The 21,518-nt window shown below is 33.5% G+C and overlaps 1 protein-coding gene across 7 annotated transcripts in view; it reads left to right on the forward strand.

The window, feature by feature from the left end:
* Positions 1-21,518, forward strand: part of bsk (mitogen-activated protein kinase dJNK) — a 148,954-nt gene that overhangs the window by 113,064 nt on the left and 14,372 nt on the right. For 3 of the 7 annotated variants that reach the window (XM_085482294.1, XM_085482295.1, XM_085482296.1), the window contains 2 exons: positions 12,473-12,551; positions 19,402-19,782. In XM_085482294.1, the coding sequence (XP_085338420.1) occupies positions 19,643-19,782 (140 nt within the window). In that variant the 5' untranslated portion in view covers positions 12,473-12,551; positions 19,402-19,642. Of the gene's footprint in view, positions 1-12,472; positions 12,552-19,401; positions 19,783-21,518 lie in introns of those variants that run through there. The other 4 variants (XM_085482297.1, XM_029299870.2, XM_085482298.1 and 1 more) reach the window with 3 other exon arrangements.

The following is a 21,518-nucleotide window of genomic DNA, read 5'->3' on the forward strand; positions in this document are numbered from 1 at the left end:
CGAATGTTTTAATAGTTGCATTGATAACTTTGTGCGAAGAATATTTAAATAGTTCGAGATACATTGACAGAATATATTTGCATTTTTTCTTAAAAATTCTGTATATTTTAATATATTTATTTTTTTGATTTATTTACAGAGCGATTAACATGAGCCCATCATATTTTGATATATCAGAGTTCAAGTCAATTCTCAAAAATGACTGTTTCGAAAGTTCCAAAAATTATTTATACGTATGTATATTATTTTAAAAAGCTATATTTATATATATATCTCTCTCTAAGAAAATTGATTTTCCCTTATTCTTTTCTTATTAACAGATTATGAAAATTTGAAAGCGTTCGATTAATTTGAGTAATTACAAGACACTTATTTAACACATTTCCGATTTAATTCATCATTTTCTTCTTGATTGTTAAAAATTAACATTATTCCGAAAATTATTTATATCCATATATATTATTTTTTAAAAAACTATATTTATATTTCTCTAAGAAAATTGATTCTCCCTTCTTTTCTTATTAAAAGATCATGAAAATTTGGAAGCGTTCGATTAATTTGAGTAATTACAAGACACTTTATTTAACACATTTCCGATTGAATTCATCATTTTCTTGTTGATCGTCAAAAATAAAAATCTTTTCTCAATGGTAAAAGTCGACCAAACTGGCAATCATTTATTGTAGATAATTAGTTAAAATACAACGTTTTGGCTGTCATTGCAGCCCTTTTCAAGTAAATCTATAAAAAGTTACATAAAAATGTTGTCGGAGGTATGCAGTGAATTTGATTTACTGTATTAATTTATTTTGCATTTACTTTTGGTATGTAACATTTTTTTGTTTATGAATTTATAATTAATTGTTGCGATAAATGTATTAAAATTATAATTATTTTTATGTAACTTTTTATAGATTTACTTGTGAAAAGGGCTGCAATGACAGCCGAAACGTTGTATTTTAACTAATTATCTACAATAAATGATTGCCAGTTTGGTCGACTTTTACCATTGAGGAAAGATTTTTATTAATTATTACTGGCGAACCTTAAGGATTTTTATCTGTCAAAAATAAACATTGATCGGATAAAAGTGAATAAAAAAATGCGTCGTTTTAGTCATACAAAAAGCAGTAATCTTAATTGAGCGCCGCGTCGCTCGTATATCTCGTTTCGTATTCCCGGTGAACTGGGTTACTACTTCGGAATCGGACGGAAGCGCGGACGGGCCCAGACGGATTCCTACCGCCGACTGGTTGGCTGTTCGCCGTCGTAAAATATATAGTCTTTAATTTATATCCGAAGTCCCGGGGAGAAGCGACGGAACGGGGATTCGCATTCGCGTAACGAGATTGCTTTCCTATTCCTCATCCACTCTCGTCCCGTTTGGGTTTCTCGGCGTGGAAACACGCGTAATCCGCACTTTTAGCCACTTTTGGATAAAAAAATTTGCCTCCAAAAAAATTCGCATTTAATATAAATAAAATATGAAATTTAAATAATATTTGAATTTAATTAGAAGTCTCCAGTAGACAAAAATCAAAGAAAGGTTTTTTTCTATATTCGATCACACTGACAATGATTTATTTAATTAATCGTCAAACAACGTTTCGACCATTTTTGATTCTTCTCAAGCATACTACATAAACATATAATATAGACAATAATTAGCGCAATCAATTAGTATTTTTCAGAGCTCAACAAATTATTAAATCTTAAAAAAAGTATCCGTTTATATATGAAATATAAAATATAAGTATAATTAATCGAAGGTTTCTGTCGTATATTCTGATCTGCGCGAATTTGTATACGAATTTCAAGAGTCCTGTAGATCTTTTTTTAATGTTTCCCCCTTTGCAACGGGACTCGTTCTTATGTAAAGGTGCGAGATTGGATCCGCGCCGCAATTCTCTCGCGCCAGTGGTATTTCATTATCATTTCGCAGACATACGTCTTCTCTGTCGCTTCTTCTTCCCCGGCAAAATTCGCGCCAAATTCTCGACGGTGATTTGTACACGGCATAGTTCGATAAATCAGCTCGATGCAGGTGCGTCGAAGATTAATTCTACGAAAGAGTTTGGCATTTTTTTTTTCTTAACGGCTCGATTTGATCGAACTCGCGCTTCGTAGTCGGCTTCTCTTTCGCGACGTTCGCCTAATTTCTGTGGGCGACCGCATTATAAATAGATCCCTGCGTGCAACACTGTCTGCCGTGCTGACATTGATGGCATTTTTGAAATTCACGAAATGCTACCTCGTCTGGCTCTTACCCGTCTTCTTCTTCTCATCATCGTGTGTCTTTTTTCTGTTACCCTTTCGCAAACTTTCAATGAAAATTCGACACAGGGAAATTGTGAAAACTCGCAATATATACAGATATAATTTTCTCTTAGAATTTACCCTGAAAATCATGAAGAATAGGCTCTCTGATTAATAATTACCACAATAAAGAATATTAATATATAAAATATGTTCGATTAATTTTACTATGTAAATAGTTAATTTTATTATGTACATATTAATCGAACATATTTTATATCTTATTATGATATAGATATTAATATTTTTTATTGTGGTGATTATTAATCAGAGAACTTATTCTTCATGATAAATTCAAAGAGAAAATTCTCTCTCTAGAAAATAATTGATATATACAATAAAAAATATGTTAAATATATCAAGTAAAGAAATTGGAATTTTTTTTTTCAAAAGTTTGTCTATTATTGCAATAATTTTTCATGATTAATTGATCTTATTTCATTATGATTTCTTTCAAAATCTGCACGAGTCCAAATATCAAATTCATTATTACAGAGTTATCCTGAGAAGATAATCGAAGAAATTATAATAATATGGAGATATAAAAGATCAAAATTCTATCCAGCTTAGTGCTTGAGTGCCTGCTTAGGAAATTTTTTATCAGTTCGTGAGTTATCCAAGCACGTCCCAGACGGGCAATAGCTGTCGTCTCCACGTCGCCTGATGCCTGACATTCCCCCTGATCGAGATATTCTCGACTTTTCCCGACAGATAACGGTGGGTTGGCGTGAATGTGTGGCTAACGATTTGCTAACGAGCTTTTTTTCTCGTCTTTCTTCTTTCGCTATCTTTCGCGCTCGTTTAAGCTACAGAAATTAAGTAATTTTATCTCTCTCTGTCTTTCTTCCGAGACGACAATTATTTGCACGCGAGTAATGGCTGAATGAAGGCTTACGATCTTGTAGAGGCGGCTTTTACGAGCATTATATATATTCTTGCTTTTACTCGATTGACTATAGCAGACGTTTACTCCCCTAATAGTGATCATCGTCGTTGCTAATAAAAATTATCATCACTGATATCGCAAAAAGATATAAATTTTGCTACTCTAGTCTGTATCTCTTTTTCGAAAATTACACGGAGAGAATTTTTTCTTAGAATTTATTTTTTATATTTATTCTTTATTTTTTATTATAGTAAATATTAATTAAAGAAACTAAAGAATATAGTGATCATCGTCGTTGCTAATAAAAATTATCATCACTGATATCGCAAAAAGATATAAATTTTGCTACTCTAGTCTGTACCTCTTTTTCGAAAATTACACGGAGAGAATTTTCTCTTAGAATTTATTTTTTATTTTTTATTATAGTAAATATTAATTAAAGAAGCTCATAAAATTCTTCCAATACCATATATTGTCTCCCGATTACTATGATTTTCAGGGTAAATTCCAAGAGAAAATTCTCTCTGTATATAAGTATACAAAAACACAATAGATATATTTGAATTGATTTGAACAGAGCTTTTGGACATCAAGGATATTCAATGAATTTGATTAACAATCACAAAACCGATACAAATAAAAATATGAATGTTAGTTCTCGCTGAGAATATAATACTCTCAAAATAGTATAAACGCGTGTCTCTTTTCTCGACCACTGTCTAACGGTCCACTGTTCCGAGTTAGCGAGGTAAGTGATCGACGCCAACATACCTGACACCACCCGGTCCGTTCAGGCCGAAGGAGCCGCTAAGCGATTAGGCGGCACGGCGGCGTTTCGCGACGTCGATCAGCGCGACGTTCTGGACGTCGCGTCGCCTGGGTGGCCTCTCCCGGTTCAACCGGATATCTCGCGGGCGAACCACCGTGGCGAGCCGCGGCGACGTCTCGCTTCTCCTCGTGTGTTCTCCGCCAATTATCGTCGCGATTTATTCAAGGAACCTCCTAAGCCTGTCCATCCCGGGACCGCAATTATTTGCGGTTCGGTTTCCCAGCCGCTTCCGCTCCGCCGGCCTTTTCTCGCCTGGTTCTTTTCACTTAAAAAAAAAAAAAATTCGGTCGACGACCCCGCGACTGATCCCTGCGTATACGTCTTCTCGCACCGGCGAATCGTCGGGTAATTACCCTACGGGAGAGACGAGGCTGGCGAGAGCTGGGACGTTTCTCTCTGGCAGCCGTCTGCGGAATACTGATTGGGAGTAATTACCGTGACGGTAGAGAGAGCGCCGACGAATTTAACATTCAATAACGAAGCGCTCGTGCGCATTACCTCGATCTAGTGTGTGGTATAGCTGAAATACAAACACGAGAGGGAAAGAAAGATACATCTTTTAATGTGGTTTTTTTTTTTTAGAATACAGGCTGTCCCATGGGAAATTGATGAAATTAATCAGCTGTTGTTTTTTAATGCATGCAATTACGGGGAACACGAAAATTGTGTTGAACAGAGGAAAGTTTTTAATGGATATAAATAAAATGTTTGTACACCAGTTTATTTTATTGAAAAAAAGTAATGAAAAACGTGCTGATAATCACATATGTAAACTAATTATAAATATTTTCAAAAAACAGTGCGCACCATTTGAATTTGTACAAAATTCTGATTAGTTTCAGCAATTTCCCATGGGACACTCTGTACATGTGCCATTTCTATCTATATAAATATGTATGTATCTTTTGCAAATAAAATTTTTTAAAACGTTACTTCGGTCAAAAAATTCTGAAATTCAAATGTATATAAACTTTGTGAAAAACGATGATAGAACGATGTTCCTAAAAGCATTATAAAGCTGCAAGTCTCAGCTTATAAATTTTATTAAACTCTTTTCTCGGTGATCATTTTTCTCTAATATTTTTTCCTAACACCACTCTACCGTTAGAATAACCGTAAAAATAGATAGAAAAATTTCAATTTTGAAATCTATGCAGGAAATTTTTTTTAACCGTGCTTTAGATTATCTGAAAGCTTCTCTTTAAAATACTTTATTGTGATAGTATGACAATCAAACTTACGTAGTGTGTATTTGTGTGTACGTATGTAAAAAATAATTAAATAAAACTTTAATTTAAATATATTCAAAAATTGAGATACGAGGAAAACATATTTTTCTTTAAAACAGTTTATATATTATACATACATGTATGTATAGCATAATATACATTTTAATTAATTTTACGAAAAAATGCAAACTTTAGAAAACTAATTAAATAAAAAACGTTATCCTCTCGTTTGATCCAAATCTCAATACTATCGCATCAAGATTATTTCTTACGGCAACTCCATTGTGAATTATTTTCTCAAAATAAAATTACATAAATTTGACGTTTCGAGCATATGTACATAAACGTCTTATATCCAGACTGTGTTTACAAATTGATTCTGTAATTCTTGGTTGCACTTCGAGAAGATCATCCATTGCTTGCAAGCACATGGACTCGTTTACGAGCAGTTGACGCATTTAAATCGCATTAACACGGGGTTAAATGGATCGTCTCACTCGAGCTCTCTTTCTAACGTTAATTGACTCGCGAGGTTTCTCTCGCCGGCGAAATGGCGGAGTTTATGACCGCTGGTCCTCGATGCCGTCATTGTCGTCGTCGTGGTCCGCAAAGCGCGATGGCGTCAGCTCGTTAGCGCCATTATTACGATCACACACAAGTCGGCCGATCGCTGGCGTCAAAACAGTGGTTTCGAATTACTGGGGAGACACTGCGCCAAGAGGCGATACGATGCCATTAAATCACTGAGCGGCTTTTGTCATTCGTGCTTGCGAAGGCGGTTTGCTCGCGAACGGCTCGCTCCGCCAATCTCATTGGACCGCATCAATTAGCCCCTGAATCTCCGCTATTCCCTTTGTTAACGGCAAACATGTAAACGGACCTCGAAACTGTCCACAATCGAAACTGGTCGCTTTGATCGTACCTTACTATCCGGTATCTTTCGTCATTTTTGCGTTTTAAAGCAATTAACTTACATACGATCTATCATTCGCGACAGAATTTTATTTATAAATTTTATGCATCGTGTAATACAGAAAATACGTAACTAGAATACTCTATTTTTATTTTTATGAATAGAAAAGACGCATGAAATATGCGTATAAGTATATAGTAAAATCTATCAATTACAATCGAATATTTTATACATAATTTTAAATCAAATTCTGGTTTGTGTAATACAAAAATGTTTTCTCATGAATAATTATATTCATAATTTGATACATAAAATTATAAATAAAATTCTGTCGCGAATTCTAGATCGCGTAAAGTGGGCTCTAGAGAGAATTCTCTCTTGAGAAAAATGATGTGACAACTCTTTATAACATCGTAAGCTTTTATCCTTATCATTGTAGTCCGTATAATAGTTTCAGCATCTTGAAATTTTCCGCGTACGACATATAAAATAGCTCGTCTTTTTCAGAAGATATTATTAGACTCTGTATAAAGGGTTAATGTCAACTTTATAAATGAGTTTGAAAGTTGTGCGCTCCAAGTGCGCGAGCGTTAGATCAAACTCACCAAAGGCTGAATTCACTTGGGAACTCGGTAACTGTATTCGAGACAAGGGTGCAGCGTAGATTTGCTGCTCCGTTAAATCGGACGCAAAGTGTCACAGTGCGTCGTCCCTTTTACTTGTATTTCAAGAAGACGTTTCCGAATGTCGTCGTGTATACCTGGCAGCACGCCCTTTAAAAGTTCCCCGGGGCGAGAGACTAAAAGGAATTTATGGAAATTCGATCTGTAAAATCGAATCTCTATAAATCTAATCACAATATCCATTCTAATCTGTCGAAGATGGGGCTTGGTTTAATAATAATTGTTTCCGTTGTTTTTTTTCTTGCTTGAAAGTATTTTACGTTCGTTTCTCACGAGTGAACATATATAGCTGTAAATAAAATATAGATGGTTTTTTCTTTATTACTTTTATGAAATAAATATTAATGATTTGAACGTAATAACTCGAATTAAAATATCTTAATCCAATTTTTTATGTTATAAAGAAACGTATTAGAAGCAAGAAAAGGATGCAAATATTCTCTGGGATTTAAACTAATCCCTCGCGTTAAGGATTATATAGAACTTTGGAGCGCAACTTTTCATTAATTCTTTTATTTTTATCTTCTACTATCTTCCGCAGCGTCGAACGAAGTTAAAGAGTTACGAGAAATGGTTTGGAGCGAATCGTAGGCGATAAAGAAAAAAGGAGAAGCGGTAAAGTAATAGACGCAATGGGGAGAAACGTGAAATTTATTGCGGACAACTTTTTGTTTGACAAATCTCGGGGGTGGAGTTTGACTGAGGGTTTGTTCTCTTCGAAACCATCGTCGTGCGGAATTATCGACGTTACTTGATGTACCTTCTTTAATTTATTTTCTTCAATCTTCCGTTTTATTTTATTCTTTTAATTTTTTCGGAGACATTTTATTATATATAAATATTACATAAATCTATTATATATATTTTTTATTTATTATTTATTATTTTAAAACTAACATAATTAAAAATTTTTAATTTATAAGGCGTATTTAAATTATTTTGGCCTTCTATATTGCAAGAATTCTTTTAAATTCATTTTTCCGGTATAATTTTCTTTTGTAAAGAAATTATTTACAATATTAAATATCATCAACTTTGATAATTTTTTTATTAATAGCGATACTCATACACACAGAACGCGTGTATGACAACACAGTGACTATTCACGGGTCAATAGCAATATAAATAGCGAGTCTTTCAACCTTTACTAAGGTCATTCTTGACTGTCTCAATGAGTGGGAAATATAGTTCTTTTAGAACAGAGGGATGCGTGTCCAATGAATCAAGAGGGAAAAAGAAAAGCCACATTAGTGCATGCTTCGAAAGAACGCTTTAAAGTTGAATATTGGAATCCTTCTATTTTTCTGGGCTTTATTAAAGAAGTAGATTTAATTTTCTCGAGATTTCGAAATGCGGAGTCGTCTCGGATAATGTTAGCAGGCAGGAAAATTAACCAGGCCGATCTACCGTAAAGGAAAGTTTCGTGAACTAATTTTTCTGGATGAAAATCGATTGCCATTTCGTAAATTCTGATTTTATCTCTATTCTTTCTCACATATTTTTTAATATTATTTTTTATTGGATTACGAAAATAATACTAATTTATTAAAATCATTATAGAATTTTTATATTAAAATTATTAATTAAATTATGGAAACACTAAGTATACATATATAATTTTTTTAGTACAATTAATCTCACTGGAATCTCAGTAATCGATAATTGATAACTTAATTAGCCATTAAACTCAATCGATACATTTTGAAAAATGATTTAACATAGTATTAACTGAGTATTTTTAACGCAAATATTTTTGAACGTGCAAAGAATCGATTTTCCGATCGGAGTGAAAACGCAGCATTTTATTTCGACGATGTAGTCGGAGTTGGACTCATCGCTATCCTGAAGACAGGTCGACCATTACGGATCCTGTAACGCGGTCGGGTAAAAGCGGACGGGGTGAACAGACGCATGTGCCATCCTGACGGAAATTGACGGGGTCCTGTGGGAAATAGGGATGAATCCCGCATACTACGGAGAGCGTCGAGCACGAGGAAATTTAATATGTGAATTGACATTTACATGCTCCCCTTCTTATAGCTGCCAGTTCGCGTTGATTCGACTGACCAGCTGGCACCGTTATGTATTATCAGTTCGTTCCCGAGATATCAATAAGCTATATATCGTTTCACTGTGTCAAAATTGGTGCAATGTAGGAGAACGAAAATATTTCACACAATTGCGTAAGATACAACGTTTGATTTATGACGTACGGTGAATAATTGAAAGTCAGAATTCATTCGTTGAATAAAATAATTTGATTATTTAAAATTAAAATAGAGAAAACGTACGATTTGGTTTTTTAAGATGTTTACTAAGAGTTTCAATCTTACATAAATCTATTCAAACTAAATAATGCTATAAAATGAGAGAAATATATGCAAAATACTTTTTCGTACAACTAGAAACTTCTGTTCCTTGTAGATTCGAATAGATTTGATACAATAGTTTTACAGAAATATAATATTTCTTTTCGGAAACTGCTGATTGTGAGACAAGATAGAACTTTGACGTGTCATCTTGAATTTGCCAGTGTTCTAAAAGTTTCGAGTTTAATGTCGATATAAAGAAAATAGGAAGTAGCATTGTGTCTCGGTTTGTAAATAACTTTCGACACTTAATCTAGTTATATGCAATATTAGAAATGATGTCTCTCCATACTTTTGCCGTTATTACTTTTCCCGGAAAAATATGAGCTTTTAAATTATATAATATTTCACATAATTTATATGTTTTTGAAAATAATCTCTCTCTGACTTTCTCCCTTTAGATAATTTTCAGCTTCGCATAAAATTCGCTAATTATCAACGTTACAATTTTACATTAAAGAAGCATGGCGGATCCTCTATTCTATCTTCTCCCGCGGCAATTTCGCCGAGAAAATATTTATCGTGTCTCGATCGGGAAGAGCACTTTGTGCCCCATTCACGTCGATCGTCATTAATTGAGAGGACTAGCGTCTAGCTTCCCGCTGTTATTTATCCTTCTTCCAGGAGCCGGAGGCGGCAGGTGTCCCTGTCGATCCGAAATAACCTTTTGGGAGCTCTTAGAACGGATTCTCCTCGTGTTAGCCCTCGACGACACTTTAGGGGCGCTTTTCCACGAGTCGCCTCCGTTTCCTGACTCGTTCGTTGCAGATTAAAAGCAATCGGAAACGATTCGTTGTGAACTTTGTTGCTCGAATTGCCGTAACTCAGCGAACACACGACCTTTTGCTCTTCCTCGACAAAGCGATTCCGGTTGCAAAAATCATGTTATTCTCGTTGCCCATATCATCATGCTTTTATTCCTCTGACTTTTTTTGCGACGAAACCAAACGTGTATATCGATTCGTGTGTTGAAGCTAGAGAGCAATTCTTTGCGTTAAAATTTGGTGGAAAAACAATCTGGATTAGCGTTGTTCTGTGTAACGCGAACAAACGTGGATCGTGGCATGAAATGCAATTGCGGCTCGCGGATTATGTTTTTTTGAGCGAATAACGTTGTTAGCACGGAATTCATGTTCGCTCAAAGTTCTCACATAAACTTCTAGCACACACGCAGATGACTAGAATAATAATACGTAATTTTATCTTGTACAAATAATTATTCTAACGTAATTATTATAAATTTTCCATTACAATAAAAATATATTTGTATCACAATTCTATCAATAATTTTTTTTTTTTTTTTTTTTTTTTTTTTTTTTTAATAATTATACATGAGATATTTATTATATACACCATTAAAAAATAATTAATTTAAACTTTGATTTTTTGTGAACAATATTGCATGTGACATCTGTCGAATTATAATGTGATGCATTATTATAAGACACCTTAGTTCGGGAATAGTTGGACCATCTTGCGCGGTGGTGGCAACTTGTCTCAATTTACAGGAACGCGACGTTCGCATTCCGACAAGCCGACGGCGCCGCTAATTTATATTAATTTTAGACGTGTATATATTTGAATTATAACGTACGCGTTTGCTGGTTCGCACCCGTTTCGTGCTGCTTTTTCAGCATTCCTGCGTGAAACGAGTGATTCGAGCTTTCGACGCCGAAATTCGCGAGATGAATGTTAGCAGTCGCGAATAATAAGGCTTTCCTGTCAAAGAGAAATGCAATTGTCACGATTTTTTAAAAAATATATATGTACATATATTCAAATATATTCGCATACAATGTATTATTCATATATTATTTTTTTATTTAATTTTTGTATTGTTTTGCGTAGGATATCTCTACGTAAAAGATTGAAAAATTGAAGAAAGGAATATAATTATCACGCGAATTATCGATTAACATTGACAATTTTGTTTTCACGGTTGCAGCCAAGTTGCATTTTTCAAGCGATCGATTTTGATTAAATTATGCAGCGGAAAAATTTGCGCTTTTGCATCGTCCTCGAAGGATTTTATTAAATATTCCGTAAAACAGAAAACGAGCATGGGAGAGTTACAAGAGAATGGCAATTAATCCCCATTATTCGCGTAGTAATTAAGTCTACGAACAAGGGAATCGTGCAGATTGAGTGAACGTTACTGTAGCGTTTTTATACTGTCCTTTAATTTGAAATTATTCATCTAATATGATCTCCCTATAATTAATTTAAAAATTATATCTTAAAATTACATATAAGGAAAAATGTAGAAAAATAAAATTTTAGAATTCATCTTCATAAAATGTACAAAAATTCTACTGTACGCTATATTTGCAAAACTTAGACGAAACATTCTCGATAAAAAAAAATCAATTCTTAATTTATATCGATAAAGAAGCAGTTTTATTTTTTTTCTGAAGATTGCAATTTCACTCTTTCTCAAGCGCTTTATGGGATCGTTAAGGAAATGCTGTTATTCTGTTTTACTAACTTTAAGTTAGGTTTGGTTCACCTTTTATTGAATATACAGATTGAAAAATCCTCCACAATGAAAGTACTGATAATAATAAATTAATTCAAGTACGAATCCTTTGATACCGGCTTTTAATCTCACTTTTATTACTTCTGTATTATTCTTTCATGTCATCTCTATTGGGAGCGCCATATTTTGTGCACAAATAAACTGCAGAACTTTTGTATTAAATAAGTATTATTATGACCTGATGCAAGAGGCTAATAAAAAAACTATAATTTTTCAACTTTTATTGTTTTTTTATACGAAATTAAGCGCTCTCCGTTCATTATTACCAGTACTTTAATTCTAGAGAAGGATTTTTCAATCTGTATGGGCAATAAAAAGAAAAGCTCTTGAAAGTCGGTAAAACAGTCATGGTCAGCATTCTCTGAACGCTTATGTGTCTTTCCGCGGAATGAAACAAAATCGGTTCGCGATACTAATCGTTTGATCCTCGCTTAACACGTTTTTATCGGAGACTCGTGTCGCGTACGCCATCGACTTGCATAGCAGTGCAACGAGAGAGCCAAAACGATATTGAACGAGAAAGAGAGAGAGAGAGAGAGAGAGAGTGAGTGAGTTTGTGACGTTTGTAGTAGAGCAGCGCGAATCGATGATCCGGCGCATCACGTACGATGCACCGATTCGCGGTGTGTGCAATATTAACGCATCCACGGATGCATGCAAATTCCTGCCGACACGCTCTCTGAGGAACGTCTCTGTTCTGTCTGTTTGCAGATCCCTGCTTCCGCAGTACCCGTCCTACCAGCGTAACCAGCCGTATTCGCCGCACATCCACAATGGTCGCCTGTTTATGGTGAGTGTGTTCGTTATGATGATGGTATTAATTTGCATTACGGACTTAACGGACGATCAATTCTCGCATATTCTCGAGATATTCAACCTTAAAATGAACAATTAAAATTGAAATTGCGTTACGCTGGTCGCGACGCAAGTTTGCCGAAATTTCATCTTTACAAGCGGCTTTTTATAACTCTATTTGTAATTTAGATGTAAAAAAAAGTAGTCATCAAAATTGATGAAAAATATGCTTTAAAACGATGTATTTTTATATTTTTTATAAATTGTATATAATATTATATGTATATTCTAAATTTGAAATATGAAACATTTTTGTGGTATATAGAGATTAAACATTTACGTTCTTTACATTTATTTTTTGAATTGAGAGTTATTTATTGAGTTTTATTTTATCTCTCATATTAGTCAAACACAAACAATGATGTCAACATGATATCAATATCTCGAAAAGATCTCTTGAAATCAAAATACAAATTTTACACGACTGGAGAGATGACAGCTTTGTGCACACCCTGTACATTCTAAACGCGATAGACGAAAAATAGTGTCGCGATGCTATCCGGTTTCTGTGGTAAATCATCTCCGGCGACAAGAAACGTCGTGAAGCTTAACTCTCTTAAATTCGTCTTATCCGATGAATTATGGTCGCCCGACAATGGTTGTCGCATGAATCTCTCTGGAACGTATCTAACTTGACGACTGTGAACCTAAAGCCATCGAGTCAAAAAATTAAGCGTAGATCACCAGATATACAGGGTGTCTTCTATCGGGTCAGTTAAGAACACTCTTTATCGAATACGATTATTTTAGATACAACATTAGGTATATCAAAGAGCTACGAAAATTTATTTTTTAAAAATAAATCTTTAAACACGGTAATAAACAATGGAACCTAATTTTTTTATTTTAATGTTTTTTTTTTATTTTAACAAGGTTTTAATACAAAAAAACTTATAATTATATAAAGTTAAAATTAATGTTAAAAATCGAAAAGTTAGAAAATACACTCCTCAAAATATAATTAAAGCATCAAAAAATTGTTCGAAAAATAGGCAAATTTTAAATAACTGTAACTTTTGTTTCGAAAAATGATAATTTAAATTTTAAAAAACGATTTTGCAGGGAAAATTCATGCTTTAACGCTTCAGGCTTTAACGTGAATATGTTAAATTTTTTTTCAAATCTTGTGTATGCGACATATCTAAAAAGTGAGAAGAAAAATTTCAATTCGTTATGTTCGCCGTTTTCTGTATGTAAAAAATATTAGAGTTGAAGAAAATGAAAAAAGTTATGACCTATCAAAAGTATAGACACACACACACATTTTAAGCTTTAAATCCTTTTGTTAAATTTAAATTATCATTTTTTCGAAACGAAGTTACAGCTATTTAAAATTTTTTTAATATCTTTATTGAGAAAAAATATTGACATCGAAATCATTATATAAAACTTATTTTGAATTATTGAGCCGATAGAAATGCAACAATTTATATATTCAATATTTTTATGCATTTTTCAAAGTTTTATTTCAATGAAATCTAACTGAAAAAAAGTACAAAAATTCTCTGTGGCCTTTGTTCTTTTTTGCGAGTTCATGACTATTTGCATAAAACGCTTCAAGTGATTTTTGGAACCAGAACATCCACAAATAAAATTGTATTTTTTTCAATTGTGTTGTGTTTTCACTCACCTTGTGTTTCGACTCGATATTTTAAGTTTTATTGTTTTGAGAGAAAAATACACACAACACGATAAGTTTATCTACGAGAGAAAAAAGTGAACGACAAATTAATTACAAGAAAATAAAAAAAATAATGGTTTTATTTTTCACATCGAGAAATATGTTCATATTTATGAAATGTTGCATTTCAAAATTGATTCTGCCTCAACATTGACTTGTACAAAAAAAAAGAGGGGAAGAAACTTTTAACGATTCAAACGACATTACAATTCAGAGAAATCCGACATCGATAAAACCTAAAATATTAAAAACTTTGCAATTCATTACTTTCATCTCTTAATCAAATAGCATCGGTGTTATCTCGACCATTTTCAGTCGAATATTTTCAGATTCTCAAGTGTTTTTATTTCGTAATCTCGTTCTGCTTGAGTATCCTGGAAAATCTAACAACTTTCGAATCTCGATCTCTACTTCTTAATCTCTCGTTTAAATGTTTCTGCAAATTCCAAATCACAATCGAACATCATGATAGTTATCAAGTTTTCGTGAAGCGTCTCCGCCACTTCCGAACATCCGCTTGGTTTACGTAATTAGTAGCAGGTGGCGAACGACGGAAGGTGGTTGGCTCACGCAGACAACCGCGAAGAGCACGACTGCGTTGAATGTCGTCGGCGTCTGCAACGGTCGCTATAAATAATCGGGGAAATCCCGAGGTGCCAGAAGATATCGGCGAGAGTACGTTCGCAAAAGTATTTGCCGCTGCGATTTGTGTTTCGACCAACATCACATCACGAACAAACTGTGTCATGATAATGTTGTATCGGCTAAATTACAATTTGATAGATTCGTATTTTATGAATTTTATATATCACAGTTGGACAATTAATTAAATTAAATTAATTAATAAATTTTATTTAATTGAATTAATTTAATTTTTCTGAAGGTGTGGACTTAATTGATTTCCATTGTACGATATCGCAGCAACTCTCTCTATATATACCGATCGATATCTCACAACAGTTGACAGGGCCCGATGTCGAGTCCTTATTATTCAACCACTGAATCGAAGTGCAATTAGGTTAGCCGTGCACAAAGTTCGACCGCTTATATTCGTTCGATAACGAATAGCATAGACTCGCTGGTTCTTCCACTTGTATTCTTTGAGGACGATGTATAAAGAAGTGACAAGACGACCCAGATCGTTCCGAGTGACGGCTGAGAAAGATAGTCCACCCTTATGTCAATCTACTTTCCCTATCGCGTGTTTCAGCGACAGACACTGTTATCTTTAACGATTTACAGCCGCTGTGTTCGTTGATGAATTTCCTCGAGTGATCGCACGCGTCTCTCGTCATCTCTTTTTCACGGTGGTTTTCGTTGATGAAACAATAGCTTCTACAATCCGGCAAAACTGGCCTTGCTTGTTCCGCTCTCCTTTAGTTTGGAATTTTCTCTCTTTGATACTTCATCTTTATTCAGTGTCTCAGTCCAGTTCTTGTTTGGTTTTTATATTCGGTAGTATATCCTTCTGGTTTATTTTCGCGTTCTAGTTATTCAATCTTTGTTTACTTATATCTGCTGCATTTTATCTAGGAATTATTTTCACAGTTGTTGAAGATTAGGTTTATTCTAATGGATTGATTGGTTTTATCCCACAAATACAAATTTACACATTTTTATATATTATAATAATCCATTTATTTTTATTGTTTAATTTATTGGTTATTCTAGTTATTCAATCTTTGTTTACTTATATCTGCTGCATTTTATCTAGGAATTATTTTCACAGTTGTTGAAGATTAGGTTTATTCTAATGGATTGATTGGTTTTATCCCACAAATACAAATTTACACATTTTTATATATTATAATAATCCATTTATTTTTATTGTTTAATTTATTGGTTATTAATATATAAGTTAAGAATGTGAAAGTAACAATAATATGTCATTATAGTGCTAAATTAATCGGCGTTCTCTCTGCATACATTTGCAAAATAAATTATATATTTTTTATTAATCCCTTCTCTTTTTTAATTTCTTGTCCGATGATGTAATTTTTTCAAACAATTTTTTTTTAGTTGGGAAGAAAAATTTAAAACGAATCTCAGATCATTGCCCAAAATATAATCCTGGGCGATATATAAATAATAAAGTTTAATTTAGCCCAGGAGTTGAATCTATTTTAATACCTAAGGATGATATAGTTTGTGTGTGTGAATAAATTATATCTTTTGAAGTAGTTAAAATTCCAATATGATAATTAAAAAGTAAAATACATTATTATTTGTATCTAATAATCAAAATTTTATTAAAATTTAATTGATTGGAAGTTATAAATAAAATTCAGTGTTTAAAAAATTTGAAGATATTTGAAGAGATCTTTAAATATCCTTTGATAATCATAATTTATGATTTAATGACTTCGTTCCAATTTTATTTTTAAATATTTAATATGTTAAGTATAAAATTTTAATTCAAGAAATTGGTATAAAAAATTAGAATTAATAGGAGTAATTGTTCAAATTAATTCGATTAAATACTCTTGCAAAAATTGGTTAATAAATTTATTATTAATTACAGTAAATGTAATAAAAAAAGTAATAAAAATTAGAATTTTTATAGTAAAATTATGAAAGAAAATGATTATAATAATTTAGAACGAAAATAATTATATATCATAAAATAAAATCGCGTCCTATCAAGTTTAAATTTGAATTTTTTTAAACGAATCTGAACCATATTATATCTATATTTTTGAAGCAAAAGAAATTAGTGTTAAATTATAATGCGAAAACTACGCGCAGTCGGAGCAATTATGTCTTCTTGATTTGATTGACAATCTTTTATTATTTTATCTATTAATTTATCTATTTCTCATTCTCTGTTACTTAATTTGGAAACAAAAAATGTAATCCTAAGAAATTGATTAAACCGGCCACCTTAGTGGCTTTTGCTTCTCATCCCTTTCTTTTTATCTGTCCGAAAGGGTATAGGAGGCCGACACAAGAAACGATTCCATTTGTGCAATTGCATTGTGTTTTATCTTTCATAGTGCAATTTCTCTGCTAACAAACACGCACTCTGATTGTAACTATCGCGTACGCGCTCGACCAAGAACGAGAAATAATAGACGACTGGATGACTTTCCAATTTGAGAGATAACAGATGCTTTTGTTTCCACTCTCCGTTGTATCGCTAACGTGTGATAAACGAGATTCAAGTTCGAGCGAAAAATATTCGCAAACAACGCCGAGCTCTTTGCGGAGGTGTAACATTAATCCTCGTCGGTGAACACATTATTTGAGTCGAACGAGTTTAAACCGATCTGGTCAAATAAATTACTTATTATTATGATTAATAATCTATTATATGCTGATTATTAATAACTCCATTTATAACGGTTGTGTATATATTTGTACAAGATGTTGTTGTTACAGAGAGAATTTTCTCTTAGAATTTACTCTGAAAATATAATTAAAAATATAATTGAAAATAATAATTGTGGAACAATGTGATATTGGGACAATTTTATAAGAGTTTCTCCAATTAATAATTACCACAATAAAAAATATTAATATCTACCACAATAAGATATAAAATATGTTTATATTAATATTTTTCATTGTAAATATTAATCAGAGAAATTTTTATAAGATTCTTCTAATACCATATTGTCCCACGATTCCCATGATTTTCGGAGTAAATTCTAAGAGAAAATTCTCTTCGTGATTAGAACAAAAGCATACGTTTTTTTTTTTGTGCAGAGATTTTTCTAGTTTTCATGATTTTCAGAGTAAATTCTAAGAGAAAATTCTCTCCGTGATTAGAACAAAAGCATACGTTTTTTTTTTTTTTTTTGTGCAGAGATTTTTCTAGTTTTCTAAAATAAAATTATAAAATAGGAAAAACGAAAATAATAAGATTATGATAACAAATGAAAAATTTGCTTCTTTAAATTTATTTGAATATTTAAAAGAATGCTAATTGTGAATTTACGAGTATGTTCAATTTGGTGCTCGATGTAGACGGAGCTCAAACTGGATTCGAGCTAGCTTTAGACATGGACGTTAAAATGGTTCCAACCACGGTTACTTAAATATTCAGGTGCACGAGTGCGCCGCTACGAATTACATTTTCGAATCTCGGCGCTAATCTCTGGCGGGACATGCAATTTGGAGTCGAATGCATTTACAAGTACTCTCTATTCTAATTTAGATTCTAATACCGATCCCATTTAAATCGATTTCTTTTCTTCTTTCGATAATTCTCTCCCGGTCGGCGATAAGAAGTATAACGAACCCGCTTAACGTCTATTATTTGACTTTCGCGACACCCGCGGCGTGTTTTCTTTGACATTGATGAATGCTTGTTTATATGTATACGCATAAGTCAGCCACGTGCGGGTCCGCGTAAGTGACGTCGAATGAGCGCGTGCAAATGATATGGTTTCGATTATCCGCGCTACAAATATCGCGTGCATTTCGCAGCCGCAGTCCTTGAGCGAAATTATTATTAGATTGTTGCACATGAAATGTCACATGTCACATATCCTGAGCATTTTCTTTCTCTTTCTTTCTTTCACATTTTTATATTATATTATATGATTCTCAAAGTGCTTCATTATTATATGGAGATATGTCAACAAATTATGAAAATAGATTTTAACCAAATTAAAATAGACGATAACTGCGTTATTTTTGTCTGTCTTGATAGCTCACTTGGCATGAACTTGCATCTCGATATCGATTAATAATTCTCTTATTATTATATTCTCTTTAGAATTTACTCTAAAAGTGATGGTAATCACGGGGCAATATGGTATTGGGAGAATTTCACAAGAATTGCTTTGATTAATATTTACCACAGTAAAAAATATTAATATCACAATAAGATATAAAATATGTTCGATTATAATTTTACTGCGTAGATAGTAAAATATTCTAGGTACACATTAATATTCCTTATTATAGTAAATATTAATATTAACGTTACCATGATTTTCAGGGCATAAATTCAAAGAAGAGAAAATGATCTCCGCGTATAACACGCAGTTACGATAAATAATGGAGGAGATGGCACTGAAATTGAGGGTTAAAAATAACTATAAGCTGTCCATAATTCGAATTTATATGCGAGCTCTCGCTTCGATGCTTTTTGTTGCAGACAATTCTGGGTCGCGTGAGGACTCGTCGACACTTGCAGGCGCGATATCCTGTATCCCTGCGTTATTACTCTCGCCGTTCTGATTTATTCCGTGGGTGCACTTGATAATCCCGCGTTCAAAGTGGCTAAGAGCGTAAGTCCCCGTCGAGCGCACCAAGAGTGCTCCAGCGGGCTGGACGGAGTGCAGCAGGTGCAGCAGCATCAGCAGCAGCAGCAGCAGGAGAGACGAACACCGAGGCGCATGCCTTATCTGGGGCCTGACATGACAACCCGGCTATCCGCCATGTTCTACACGGTCGAGGTCGGGGACACCAAGTTCACCATCCTGAAGCGCTACCAGAACCTCAAGCCTATCGGATCGGGCGCGCAGGGAATAGTTTGGTAGGTGTTTCATCAATTGTCATTTCATCAGACGTCAGTCTTTCTGCATCAGTCCGTTTATATATATATGTAGAGCTTAAGGAGAGACACGTGCAGATTCGAGGCATCAAGCGATAAATTCATTCTCTTTCCCTCGGGATTCTAACGACGTGTTTCGAATGGAATTAAGATTCTTATATATAATGATAAAAATTAAAAATTTATTAGCGATTGTGTGATAAAATATTTAACAGACGATTACATTAATTTATAATTTAAATAGTAATAATAATAATAATAATTTTACATTAATTTATAATTTGATTTTTTATAATTAAAAAATTGATAGTTGAAGGAAATCGAAGACAGAGTTTCACTATCGTTTATATTACATAATGTGCGTCGATATTGAATATTTATATTATTGAGATATATGCAGCGCTCATTGCATTTTATTTCGATATATCTTGGGTTATCCATTTTGCGGATAAAATAACGTCGAGCTTCATCCACTTCTATTCACGTTGCTATACAACCGATACAATAATAGCGGCATCCATCAGACGCAAGTTTCGAGGTGAATATTCGGGCGAACTTATAGTCGGGTGATATATATATCTCGAGAATAGAGGGTTAACTGGCGATTTCTCATCCGCTCTTCTCTCGTAGAAGGTATCATTCGTCGTACAGATGAACGAGGGAATCGAGGTAAATCGGACAATTCGATTTAGAACGAAGGGGAATGTCGGGATTTCGCAAAAGTGCGCACACGATGATGACGAGAGGCAGAACGCCCTTTTCTTGTAAGCTCGCGACGCGATGTTGGAAAAATCGTCTTCGACGACATCCCTCGTCATTCGTCGTCTTGTTGTGTCTACCATTGAAACTCGATCTCGAAGTGAATTGTTAAAGCCATGATACTTGTTTCTCGTGACTAGATGGATATATAATTACGATGTCTCTTTCCTGCTTTTTTTATTATCATTTTAGTTCTATTCCTGAAATATCAAATATATGAGTGATTTATTTTTCGTGATGTTACTGCTATAACATCGAACTCAATTGTCATTTCTTCTCCGTTTTTTTTTCACGATAAAGCTTTAAAGTAGAGAAATTCTGTACTTAATTTTTGATTAATATACAATAATTGTTAGCTTTCACGATTTATTCTTCCCTAAGAACTCGAGAGAATTTTTTGACAGTCTAGCTTGTCGATTTCGATGGCTTCCCTCGAATATCTTTACAAAAATATGCTAAACTATTGTGATACAATAGTCCTTAATTTGCCGATCGAAGATAGATCCAATTATTTCCATCCTTTGCTTTAACTCGTGACTAGATGGATATATAATTACGATGTCTCTTTCCTGGCTTTTTTTATTATCATTTTAGTTCTCCCTTCCTGAAATATTAAATATATGAGTGATTTATTTTTCGTGATGTTACTGCTATAACATCGAACGCAATTGTCATTTCTCCGTTTTTTTTTCACGATAAAGCTTTAAAGTAGAGAAATTCTGTACTTAATTTTTGATTAATATACAATAATTGTTAGCTTTCACGATTTATTCTTCCCTAAGAACTCGAGAAAATTTTTTGACAGTTTAGCTTGTCGATCGATGGCTTCCCTCGAATATCTTTACAAAAATATGCTAAACTATTGTGATACAATAGTCCTTAATTTGCCGATCGAAGATAGATCCAATTATTTCCATCCTTCGCTTTAACTCGTCGCAATTAGCGACGTGATCGGTCGG

This window comes from Nylanderia fulva, unplaced genomic scaffold, assembly GCF_048542155.1.
Source record: "Nylanderia fulva isolate GAGA-0341 unplaced genomic scaffold, ASM4854215v1 Scaffold20, whole genome shotgun sequence".
NCBI lineage: Eukaryota > Metazoa > Arthropoda > Insecta > Hymenoptera > Formicidae > Nylanderia > Nylanderia fulva.